Source organism: Symsagittifera roscoffensis, chromosome 9 (assembly GCF_963678635.1).
Source record: "Symsagittifera roscoffensis chromosome 9, txSymRosc1.1, whole genome shotgun sequence".
NCBI classification, from domain to species: Eukaryota; Metazoa; Xenacoelomorpha; order Acoela; family Convolutidae; genus Symsagittifera; species Symsagittifera roscoffensis.
Genome location: NC_087070.1, coordinates 9,746,785 through 9,759,341, shown reverse-complemented (window position 1 = coordinate 9,759,341; position 12,557 = coordinate 9,746,785). Strand labels below are relative to the sequence as shown.

General features: G+C 35.3%; 1 protein-coding gene across 11 annotated transcripts in view; it reads right to left on the bottom strand.

Annotated features, from left to right (window-relative positions):
- LOC134854509 (uncharacterized) overlaps positions 1 to 10,888 on the bottom strand; it is a 57,062-nt gene extending 46,174 nt beyond the window's left edge. The window contains exons 1-5 of one of the 11 annotated variants that reach the window (XM_063870793.1): positions 10,791 to 10,888; positions 10,137 to 10,314; positions 7,112 to 7,205; positions 6,401 to 6,647; positions 4,841 to 4,999 (exon numbers count right to left, since the gene is read on the bottom strand). In XM_063870793.1, coding sequence (XP_063726863.1) covers positions 4,841 to 4,999; positions 6,401 to 6,647; positions 7,112 to 7,205; positions 10,137 to 10,275 — 639 coding nt within the window. In that variant the 5' untranslated portion in view covers positions 10,276 to 10,314; positions 10,791 to 10,888. Of the gene's footprint in view, positions 1 to 4,840; positions 5,000 to 6,400; positions 6,648 to 7,111; positions 7,206 to 10,136; positions 10,327 to 10,740 lie in introns of those variants that run through there. The other 10 variants (XM_063870797.1, XM_063870790.1, XM_063870791.1 and 7 more) reach the window with 10 other exon arrangements.
- Between the last annotated feature and the right edge of the window lie 1,669 nt (positions 10,889 to 12,557).

Here is a 12,557-nt window from a genome sequence, read left to right as displayed (position 1 = left end):
AAAATTGCCCCCTATTTTAAAAGTCGCTAGTTAAGAGTTCGACCCCCTCACTTACCAAAGGGCCCCCTCTGTGGTACTATTTATGATATTCATTTTCAGCCGGCGAACCCTAAAGTTTTCTAAAGGCGCCTTTGTCGCCAATATATTCTTTTTTTGAAGAGGAGAGCGCGCCAAGAAAACGCAATTTTTTGGTCAAAGTTTCCAAAAAGTGCCCATAAACAGACTTTTCGACCTGTTTCTCCAAAAGTTCGCCTGCGGCGCACATTTTTTTCTCAATTTTGTGTCTTTACAGTATTCTAGGGCTGTCCGAAAAATAATTTGCTCCACCAAAAAATGTCGACGAATTTTTCGAAAAGTTTTTGAAAATCCACCCCCGCCCCTCAAAAAAATTCTAGATCTTCCCCTGGCTGGTATCATTAGAAACCTTGTTTGATTCCGCTACATTTAGTCCCTCTACGTTGGGCCATAACTTAGTAGGGGCGGGCTTTAATGGGACAGACCCCCAGTTAATTTCACCACGAAATTTTTTTGCTACTTGTAATATTGGGCTCTTTTTCCTTTCCCCCAGCCTGCAGTTTTTCGCTCACATTTTCCGATTGTTACAAAAATTGGCATGCGAGTTGACTAGGTCATAGCAAGCATATCTGGTTTTCATAATAAACCTTGTAAAACGACTGCTCGTTACACCATAAATATGTTGCTTTTAAGAGGTGAGGGAGGAGAGGGGGAGAAAAAAGAGCCCAGAATTGGCTTTATGGTAACTATTCCGAACTAGAAAGTTACGGACTATTAATGCTAGAGATAAATGTTTCTCATTGCAAATTTTGATTCAAGAAAACTGTTCTGAAAGATGTATTTACCCTGATTTTCCAAAAATTCAGTGCTGCTTAAATTTTTCTTACAATGCTGTTTTAATTTTTTGGTCCGCATCATGGTGACCAAAATAGGTATATTTTGAGATAAAAAAAATTGACAAGTTTTTTTTGTGAAACAAGATTTGTTTCTTCTATTAATCTTCTCATCTTTATGACACCCTTATGAGGAAATCAAGCCTTTCAATTGTAGATAAGAATAGAAAATGATTGATTTAATTTCGTTTTGACACCAAAAGGACATTTTTGGGCTAAAGTTTTGAAATCTTAAATCATTAATGAAGGTGAACGTATCATAACTATTGATGTTTTGGCGTTCATTGAGCTGCCTTGAATAATCAAAAAGAAAGGACGACCGACGAGTCTTGTTATCGCTCATTCCGTCCCAAGGAAAGGTCCGAATAACCTTTTAGAACAGAAGCGATAGCAATAAACAAAGCTTTGCGCTCATGCTAGCATGCCTTTTGTCCCTACTATTTTAGAAAAAAAATATGACGGAATATTTTTTTCTCCAGACAAATTTTAAAATAACAATTTCTGACAACTTCTCTAAATATCATTTGGAAAGGTCAGGGGCGGATTTAGGGGGCGGGGGGGGGGGGGGGGGGGCTGGGCGGACGCCCCCCCCCTCAGGGATTCGACCCCCTGCAGACCCAAAGGGTCCCCCCTTTGATACTTTTTCAGAAATCCATTTTTGGCCGACCGACCCTAAAATTTTTCTAAAGGCGCCTTTGGCGCCAATATATACTAACTTTGAGGGGGAGCGCGATTTTTTTTGTCAAAATTTTTCAAAAAGTGCCCAAAAACGGCTTTTTTTGACTGTTTTTTCAGAAATTTGCCTGCGGCGCAGAAAATTTAGCCAAAATGGGGGCAAAAAAGTGCTTTGGGAGAGCTCCAAAAATCAATTTATTCGACCTAAAAAAAAAAAAAAATTCGAATTTTTTTTGAAAATCCGCCCCCCCCCTCGAGAAAATCCTAGATCCGCCCCTGGGAAAGGTGTTGTTTTTCTGAGCTCACAGTTAAAATGATTTTTCAATTGTGGCCAATTTTTGCACGGCTACAGCAGTTTAAACATGAACAATTGGGACAATTGGAACAAGTGGGACAATTGACGCGAGATATAATTTCCGTACTATTAACATTACGTAACGTGTGGGAAATAATTCTCAAAAAATATTTCAAAGAAAGTGTGGATGATTTTTGGAGTATTCATCATTATTTTAAATTAAACTATTCCATTGAACTTAAAATGCTGTCGGAACATCTAGCCTTGTTATTTTTAAATCTTGATTTAAAATGCAGGTTCAATTACTTTCACAAGCTTCTGGGCTTCTTTCAACATTTTGTTTTCCAATTGAAAAATTTTACAAAAAATTTTTCGCACAAACTAAAGCATATAGCTTCTACAAGTCGAAGTACAAAACTAAGCATAGAGCGACAAGTAACAAATCAATGAAACCAAATATTTTGCCTCAACGCAATTTGACAAGATTTTCAAGCCAAATTCAATCGCCTCCTATTCGTTAAAGCACAGGTAGCAAAACCCCATGCCCCATAATTTACGTACAACTATCGTAGGTGAAATATCTCTCAAAGTTCAGCTCGAGGCTTTCATATATTTCAGATAAAAGAAATTCTGCAAAAAGTAAGCAAAATGTCTCAGTAGAAGTATCACTTAACGTAACATACTAAAATTAAAAGTTTCGACATTGTTCAGAGTTTTAAAAAATATATAAAATTTATCTGTCCGCATATATATTATATATATGTGTCGCTGTTTCGGGTCTTTCCCATATAAGCAGCACCCATTAAGCTATGGCTGAAATACGAGAGGTCACCTTGCAAATTTTAGCGCCCGTGAGATTTGAACTAGCAATCATATGGTTCCTGGGCAAAAACACTACAATGCGAGATATTAAAATCCTGAGTCAAATAAAATTTATAACATCTGTGATCAATCCGGCTCAAAATTTGTTCGAGGTTGAATTGAGTCAAGCGTCGTAGGTTTATTCACACTATACTAAACGCTAGTTACACAATTTATAACATCTATAACATATATAATATTATTTAATCTATAATATCTATAACATCTTTATAACATTTATAATTTTGTCCCCTAGATAACCTATTGGAGGAAGATAAAAAATTGTATTTCAGTTTCAAATTCTTCATTTTTCTCTACAAAACAATTTATCAAAAATTATTCCATAGATTTATAGTGAGCACTCGCAATAAGTCTTCGCTCTGAAACAAGCAGTCTCTTTATATAATTTGTTTGATTTTTTTTTCTATGTTAAGTTAACTAACTGATTTATTTTCACTATACAAACTCTCAGTATTCTTTAAAATGGATACTTTTTTAATTTTATCTGACATTCGGGTTTGAGTTTTTTGTAACGATGAGAGAAGAGCTTGAGAAAACACGAAAAAGACAAAATGTTAAGCAAGCACATCTTTAAAATAGAACTCTTCACTCAAATTGAAAAGATAAGAAAACTAACAGTTTGATTTCACTCAAAATGACAAAATGGCGTGATAAAATTTTTTCCGTAGTTTTTATCAATTTTTTTACCCCAATGAAGATATCGCTTCATTGAAATCGATTGTAGAAAAAATTTTTACCTCCAATCTTTTTTGCATAGTTATGGAAGTTTGAAAATTGGCAGCTTGACCCTAATGTGGATTAAATTATGGGCGCTTAGAAGATTTTATTCATAATTCTGAAAGCGTAACATGAATTGTTTATGCGTGGAAAATTATTTGGCACAACACAATAGTTTCAAAATTGAATTGAGGGTAACTAATTGGTCGCTTTAAATTATATCTCGCAAAACTTCACAATTGATCATTGATATTGAAATATATAGTTTTTCAATATTTTCTTTTCCCAAAAAAACTATCCGATATGGGTTAAGGGGAAGTCGGAACATTCAAGCTTTGCTCTGTATACGAACAGTCCTACTCATGTGAAGAAATAATGTTCCAATTTAATCGATCTAATTTTTAAGTAACTTTTTGTAATGAAACCAAAAAAGTCAATAAAGGTTAAGTTTTGGGTAGATAAATTTGATCTGGTCTGCCAGTTTGGATCTCTTTCTTAATTAACCATCCCCCTTTCAAGACGGCGATTGTTGTTCGGTAGATTAGACTAGTCAAATTTTGCAGCGATCACAATGCAGCAAAAATCAAGTTACAACAAGGATAGCCGGTTACTGCACAAATAGCACTGAATTTTCCGACCATAGTTTAAAATAAATACAATTTTTTCCAATATGTGTCGCTTTTTCATCGTAGTGTGCTAAGTATTTGAAAAAAAATAGAAAATAGGCATGTTTGAAATAGTAAAATAGCCCAATTGGAGAACAACTTTTTCTAGAAAATTGACAAAAAAAGAAAAAAAAATGTTAAACTAAATTAAAAAAAAATTTAAATTTTTTTTTCAATTTTAATTTGCAGAAGGTTTTTGAAATTTGAAGTTTTTGAATCGTAAATTGGCGCTAGAAACTCCAAAACTACTTTAATCATGTAAAACTAAGTTTTCACGGCTTAAATTAAGCGTGAGTAAGCTATTGTAAGCCTGCATGCTCACCTTATTAGCTTGAAATTAGACTAAAAATCAAAAATGTTAAACCTGTTTTTCTCAATACGGGGATAATTTTTGAGAAATTTTTAAATTTCGTTTTAATCACCGTTGAAAGAGCTTTGATATGATATATCACTCGACTCAATCTGATGATTTTTTTGTAGTACCTGATTATGCGTGAAAAAAAGCAGAAAAATCACAAACAAAAATCACACCCGAATACAAAATTGCTCCACATTTTTCAAATTGCCGGAACAATTAGAAAGCTCGAGTGCTAATTTACTGGTTTAGTTTATAGGTGTGGCAATTATTTAGAGGATACTAAGGGTGCGGCGGTGATTAAGTAGATCCGCCAGTTATAAGTTCTTTTTTTAGATCTGACCTGGTTTGCCTGGAACTTGAACTTGTTGGTCTCTGACTTGTCCAGCTGCACTAGTTTGCTACTCCTCCTGAACCCGTGCAGTCTGATGTAGAAACGGTATCCGGAGTTGAGACCCATTATGGCCTCCGTGTACACCACAACTATCCACTTCCTACAACCCTAAAGCGAATGGACATGATTCGGAATAATTATTAATAATAACGTGGTTTCTGTGAATTGCAGAGGAGCTATCGACAGTCCTTAACAGTCCTGTCGAGGATAGTCGATTTGTATTATGTCTCCACATTCCAGACTGTGCTATTTTGTTGAGCGAATAGTACGAGGCCAAACTGTGCACTGGATAGGCGCACAATTTTGTGTCTGTATGTTCCTGGATTCCGCTGCGGAATACGGCTGCGGATTCCGCAATTTCGCTTATTTTTAGAGCGATTATGAGCGGTACAATATTTTAAGTATTTGTTTGTGGAAACCAAAACAGCAAAGAAGATCAAAGAAAAGAAGAAATGTTGCGGATTCCGCGACAAATCTGATTTTAGCCTGTTGCGGAATCCGCTTACAATGCACAGAATGCACAGTTTGGCCTCGTAACGAAGCTCTTGTTTTGCGACTCAAGGCCTAGAACTTTCACTTTGTACCATTAATGCAGCCGAAATTGGCCAGGCTGTGTTAAACATGAAGCTAGAGGTCAAGTGAGAGCTTGTCATCACACACTATCATTGCCATGGCATGTGACGAGCGAATACACGATGTGACGATTTGAGATAGAAAGCCTAACCTCTACGCTACGTGCTTAAATATTTCCTCAAAATTAAATAAAAAGTAGTAAGCACTTCTCTAATAACTTATTCTACTTGAAATAACTAAAACGCATTGACATTTTTTGAAGATTTTTCACAACTTCTGGTGGAAAATTAGAAAAGCTTCTCAATAAAATAACGTTATTAAAAAATTTCATGTCAAGAAAAAGGTTCAAGTTGTCATTCTAAAATATTTGTTCGAAGCAGACTTTGCATATCATTGCGAGGCCAGGCCAAGCTGTGTATATTTTAGAAGCACAGAACTTTTTGAATATTTTAGAAGCTGTGTATATTTTAGAAGCACAGAGCTAGTGGAACACGGAGACAAGTCTTTAAATACGTAAAAGGGCAAAATTGAGGGATCCACTGACTTTGAATTTCCACTGCCCTTGGATTTAAAAAGCAAATGCGTAGTAATTTTAAGTTGTCGGCACCTGAAGTGTGTTTTTTTGAGGATTGAAGAAGAAAACCAGACCTGTCGCGGACTTCAATTAATCGCTTTTTTTGCGGAGTCCTTTAGCGGCGATTCCACAATTTGCAGAACTAACACAAATTAGCCTCTTATTGCATAGTTGATCCACGAAAAATATATGTGAATAATCCATTTTCATGAAAAAAGATCAAATTTACAGCCTAGTCAATTGTTCAAATCGAACCACTGTAGTTTGTCTTATCAAGTTTCTCTTATGGGTTTCGTGGATTTTAAATTGCTTTAATGGTTTTTCGATAACTTTCATATATATTTTGCTGCCTGTCCACCTACAGCAAAGAGGTTCTGCTCTGTTCCAGACGCCATAGCATCAACAGCCACCATCATCTTCGCCGCTTGACTGGCCATGCGGGTCAAATCCCCCTTAGTCATCCCAGCACCCCTCATTTGTCGCTCCATCGGGGGAGGTGGCCCTGCAGTTTTCCCACGTTTATATGAACTCCGCTTTCCTTGAACTTGACCTTGATTCTGGCTTTGTGACCTTGAGATTGTACTGGTTGTACTCGCAGTGCTTTTTTTTCTGTGCAAATAAATGAAGACTAAAAACGACAGCCATACGAGCTTTGAAAAAAGTTCAGATTCTTGAGACATTTTTCTCTCTCTTTGGAAGGTTTCACATTGAATTTTTTTAAAACCCCGTGAAAATTATGATGATCCAGCCAGAAAGCATTTTAGGTTTCTGAGCCAGTGAGAAAAATAAGCAAAAATGATCTGAATTTTTTTTAAATGCGATAATTGATTTCCTAAAAAAAACTGAGGTCAGATGAAATTTATATCTAACAAAAACGAGATAACATCCTGTGAACAATCCGATCCATAGAAATGATACCCAGAAAAAAATTCCAAGAATTAAATAAGAGGGTAGACGGATACGAAATTTAATTCCTAGTAGTGAATCCTCCCCCCTGTGCATTTGTAGGGAGGGAGGAGGGGAGGGGGGTTGTGGGTCAGCGGTTGATAGTCCATACAAAAACTTCTTCAAACCTGCCGTTTTGGCTGTCTCGTCTGGTCAGTGCCAGCATCTTAGCCGATCTCCTGGAAGCACTCGTCGACCTCTGTCTTCTTCCTCCCCCGGCCCCTAAAAACAATATTGGAGGATTTAATAATTATCATTTTTTTAGTGAGGTTAATGTCTTTTGCACACATTCATAGTTCTTAACAAAAACATATTAATTTGAAAGAAAAAATTCTCGTTTTATTATTTTCAAGGTTTTGCCAATTGTTCTACGCAGAGGAGAATTGGATGGAAAATTTTTGCAAAATCTTGCCCAACATTTTTTTACTTTTTAGAGAGACTTTTAGTTCCGACTTTCGAAGAAAGTGATAAAGCACTTGAGCTCGGGGTGGTTATCGATCTATTTTTGAAAAAAAATTGGAATATTTATGCTTGAGCTGTTTTTTAATTTTGTCAGTTTTTGACTTTTTAACTACACGTTTTGACAGAAATTTTCATTCCATCGGAAAGGCATAGTTGTCGGTAACGCAAATGTAAAAAATGACACCTGTAATCATTTGTCGCACAAAATGAGGCTTTAATTATAGCTACTTTAACCAATTTCAGAATGGAGCAGTAATAAACATGAAAAATATAAACGTAATTATATAAAATGATTTTTTCTTAATTTGAGATTTTTTCAACCAATTTGGAACAATTTCTAAGACGAATTAAATCTCCGCTGACGAGTTAATAGCGCGAAATACTTCACGCGTTAATTGTACTAAATTCGCAAAGATTGTAATCTCTAAACCCCCATAACTTTACGGAAATTATTCACAATTGGAATATCTTTTCGACAACAATACCTTTTGATATAAATTAATTTCGTCCATGATGGCTAGTTAAAAAACCGAAATTTGTCTGAAGTAAAAAAAAACCACCCTAAGCACAAATACTCCATTACTTTTGTTACAAAAGGCAGAATTAAAACCGACGCGAGCATACATATTCCTCCGAAAGTCGAAACAGTGAGGCAAGTAACTTGGTGTTTATAATAGGATACGAATGCCTTTACATTTTCCCTCGGTAGTTTAGTTTGAAGTGTTGGGGTGAAAATGATTAAAAGAAAAAACAAGACTTCATTTATCAGGGCAAAGCCCTGAATGTTCGTTCGGACTGTCACTTAATTCAAATCGAATAGTTTTTGGAAAACCTACAAAAATTTTTGGACAATATGAAAGTGTGAAATATTGAGTCGTATGAAATTAATACGATCAATCTAATTCGCAAGACTCAATTCAATTTGTAACAATCAATTTTGAAAACCCCAGAACTTTACAAATATCTTTTTAAATTTGAACTCAGGAAGTCGATATCTTCAATAAGGTATTAAAAAATTTTGCTGAAAACTATTTTTTTGATCGATGAAAAATGACTGAATAAAAAAAGCACACCGAGGATAATTATTCGGTTTTCTTTGAAAGTCGGAACAAAAAAGTTTCAACCCAAAACAGTTCCTCTGTTTCTACCAAAAAATTTCTGATTGGCCTCAAGTGTCATTGAAAAGTTCTTCAAAGAAAATGATTTTTAAAATAATATATTTTGGCAGAATTTCAAATTCAAAAATACCGTTTGAAAAGCATAGTTGTTGTGAGCTCAAAATCTAAAAAAAAATATTTCATCTGTGATAGTTTTTCGTCCGGTTATGGGGGCTTAAATAATACCAATTTGGGTTAATGAACGCGAGTTATGTTTCACGTTATTAACGTGCAGGCGAAGAATTAGTCCGTCTCAAAAAAGTTTTAAATTGAGCTGGAGCATGTTAAAGAAAAGAAAGATTTCATTTATCAGGGCAAAGCCCTGAATGTTCGTTCGGACTGTCCCTTAATTCAAATCGAATAGTTTTTGGAAAAAGAAAATATTAAAAACCTACAATTTTTGGACAACATGAAAGTGTGAAATATTGAGTCTTATAAAATTAATACGATCAATCTAATTCGCAAGACTCAATTCAATTTGTAACAATCAATTTTGAAACCCCCAGAACTTTACAAATATCTTTTTAAATTTGAACTCAGGAAGTCGATATCTTCAATAAGGTACTAAAAATTTTGCTGAAAACTATTTTTTTGATTGATGAAAAATGACTGATTAAAAAAAGCACACCGAGCATAATTTATTGGTTTTCTTTGAATATTTTAACCCAAAACAGTTCCTCGAAAAGTCATCGAAAAATTCTTCAAAAAATTGACTTTTAAAATAATATATTTTGGCAGAGTTTCAAATTCAAAAATACCGTTTGAAAAGTATAGTTGTTGTGAGCTCAAAATCTAAAATGATATTTCATCTGTGATATTTTTTCGTCAGGTTATGGGGGCTTAAGGATTACCAATTTGGGTCAATGATCGCGAGTTATGTTTCACGTTATTAACGTGTAGGCGAAGAGTTAGTGCGTCTCAAAAAATTGTTTTAAATTGGACTGGAGCATGTTCTTTGGTCTATTTACTCCTTTGCTATATGCTAAATATAATATTTCTTCTTGACTGAGCGTGTGGGGTGATGATTTCAACAAAAAATCACTGAAAAATTCTCATTTTTTGAGTTTTCATTAATTTTTCATAGCGAACACAACTCCCAAGGCTTGAAAATGGAGTCGATAAATTCAGGGTTTTGTCATGACACAATCAGTCTTGAATGAGATTAAGATTCCAAGATAACGAGTTTCTGTAAAATCAAAAGCACCATAAAATTTTTAATTTTGCGTGCGGGCGGTTAAGCCAAAATATATACGTTTTTCCGGTACTAATTTGAGCAAAAATGTCAGAATTGAAATTCAAACTGGGATTTAAGAAACTACGGAGCCCCAAAACCTTTTCTAACACTCCCTCTCCGGCCCTTTCCCCACTACAACAGAGCTCCATTTTTTGTTACTAAGATTTGGAGAGGGGGGGTTGGAGGTCAACTGTAAGTGCATTCAGCATCGATAGCACATGTACCAGTCAGCAACTAGTCAGCAGCCCTTAGCAAGTTTACAAAGTAGAATAAATTGAAAGAAAGTGTCAGAAGCCCTACCGGCTGACTCTTCATCCTCTGTGAGTCTAAGCGCCGCCTGCTGCCACAAATCCCCCACCTCGGCCGGGTCATTGTCTCTTACTAGCGATAGGGCATCGTAGTCGAATTCCTTCCCGCTTCTGGCGGATCCAAGACTCATTATACTACTGCAGCTTTAGAAGTCTATATTGTATAGATTCTATTTTCAAGTCTATAGAGTCATCTTAGCTTTTTATTCTGTATTTTATTGCAAAAAAAAATTCCTCTTTCAGAAAGTCATTTAGAAAAAATCCCTGCCGTGTATCCAAACGGGATTATTTTTTTTCGAATAAGATATTCTGTATACAATCTATTTTCAATTCTATAGAGTAATCTTAGCTGTTTATTCTGTAATTTATTGCGAAAAAGTGTTCTTTCAGAGGGTCGTATAAAAAAATACCTACCGTGTTTCCAAACGGGATTAGTTTTTTTCTAATAAATTTTAATTTTTCATTTTTTTTCAATAAAATTGAGTATTTTTTAATCTGACTTTGGCGGTTTGGTTATGAATTTCAACCTCAAAAAAATGTGAAATATTGCGAGTTTTTTCAAAAAAATGTATGACAAGCGCACTTAAACAGGTTACTATAGACTTGTTGTAAAAACTCGAACTTGATATAAAGTAAGCAAACTCACTACTTAGTCTTGTAATATGAGTAAGTTAAATATAAAAATTTGAATCAAACTTTTTGACGGTGATTTAAGAAGAGAAAACTACAACGGCTGAATGAAAAATATATACTTTGTGTTTTTGTACAGTTTTTGCGCACAGTACTTTTTTATTTTTCAATTGTATATTCATATTTTGTATAGTTTCTAAAAGTGCTTCGTAATGATCGTTTGTACTACTCTTTTTGGTTTAATGAAAGAAAACTTAACGTTGGCGGCCAAAAGAGCACAGATGATTCAGGAGTATTTCGATAATTCTATTATTGATCAAGTCTTGTCGCTACCAGGAGCGGGAAAAGCTTTGATACTTACACTGACCAAACTGAATTCTTTGGTGTTATTTGAATTGCCGAACTAGCTAAACAAAATCATGTGCGGTCAGTTCGAGCCCGAAAATTATTTCGAAAACTGATGTCTTCTGAACGTTTTCAGTAAATAAGTTATTCGTTTAGACAAAAGAGAAATGTTGGAGTCATAAAAATTTTTACAATTTATTTTAATTCTTACAGATATTCTAGTTTTTTGTGAAGTTAGATGCAGTCTTCATGACGAGATTGTACGTGTATGTAAAATATAACCACCGAATTTGACAGTTCAACCAAAAAAAACTTGCACCGATGCAAGAACTTACACTTGTTATCTCAGTAGCTTCTTGTAGGTCGTGCTTCGGATGTTGAAAAAAAATCATCATTTAAGGAATCACAAACTGAAAAATTGGTCTAATCAGATCAGACTCCCAGTTTTGCTAATCAGACTCCCAATTAGGGAAAATGACAAAAAAACATGATTGAGAGTTTTTTCACAAACTGAACAACTGCAGATTTATTCACACAAGTGAGTTAGGACCGAGTTGGTTAACTCATAGAGTAATTTCGGATAGGGTACACCGTCTGCTCGTCACGCTATCTTATTTTCGGCCGGATAGATTCGTGCAACTTCTTAGTCTAATACCGATCCTAATCTTACTCTTATACTTATCTAGTCTCAGGTTGTTTAACTAGTCTCTGCTAGGCTCAATAGATCTAGGGTATACTGGTTTATTGCGGCTGCTGAAGTGCTCGGGAGAGTCCAACTAATTTCTAAGTTAAATTCAAATCTCTCTGGTGCTGAAATTACAAGTAACTTCAGCACTTACAAATAAGTGGGTTGTTAGTTAGATGGATCATGATTGGTTAATATTAAATACTTTACATTGGTAAAATATCTAATTTATCCAATCATAAAATGTAGTTTAGATCAGGTTCCACCCATCCGGGTTTTACAGAGTTTTTTAGAATAGTTCTTCTGCAATTCGAAGGATGGATGATGGACGTTTGTTTTTGGCGAACATCATAATTTTCTTCCGTTTCCTCTTTTGTTAGGGAAGTTCCAGGAAGCTGGAGTTAGAGACGTAAGACGTTGTGTTCTTCTTGTGACAACGACTAAGTCTTCGCAACAAACTCAAATCTGATTTCAGAATGGTTTGCTATGTCAGGTTTTTCTGTTCTGCGTGGAGAACTTCTTTTGTGTCTGATCTAATTTGGGAATGGCGTGGAGATTGTGCGTGGAGGGGATGCCTGGTTACTCGGATCTGTACGTATACTTGAACATCGAGGTGGTCATTGGTCTAGTTCAATGAAGTCCTTTTCTGCGAAGTCAAGTCGTACTCTAAATCCTTTGAGTTGTGATTGTGAGTGGCATATCGATTGTGGTTGGCCATTCTCTCTCGAGCGTAGTGGGGTCGTTTTGTCTTTA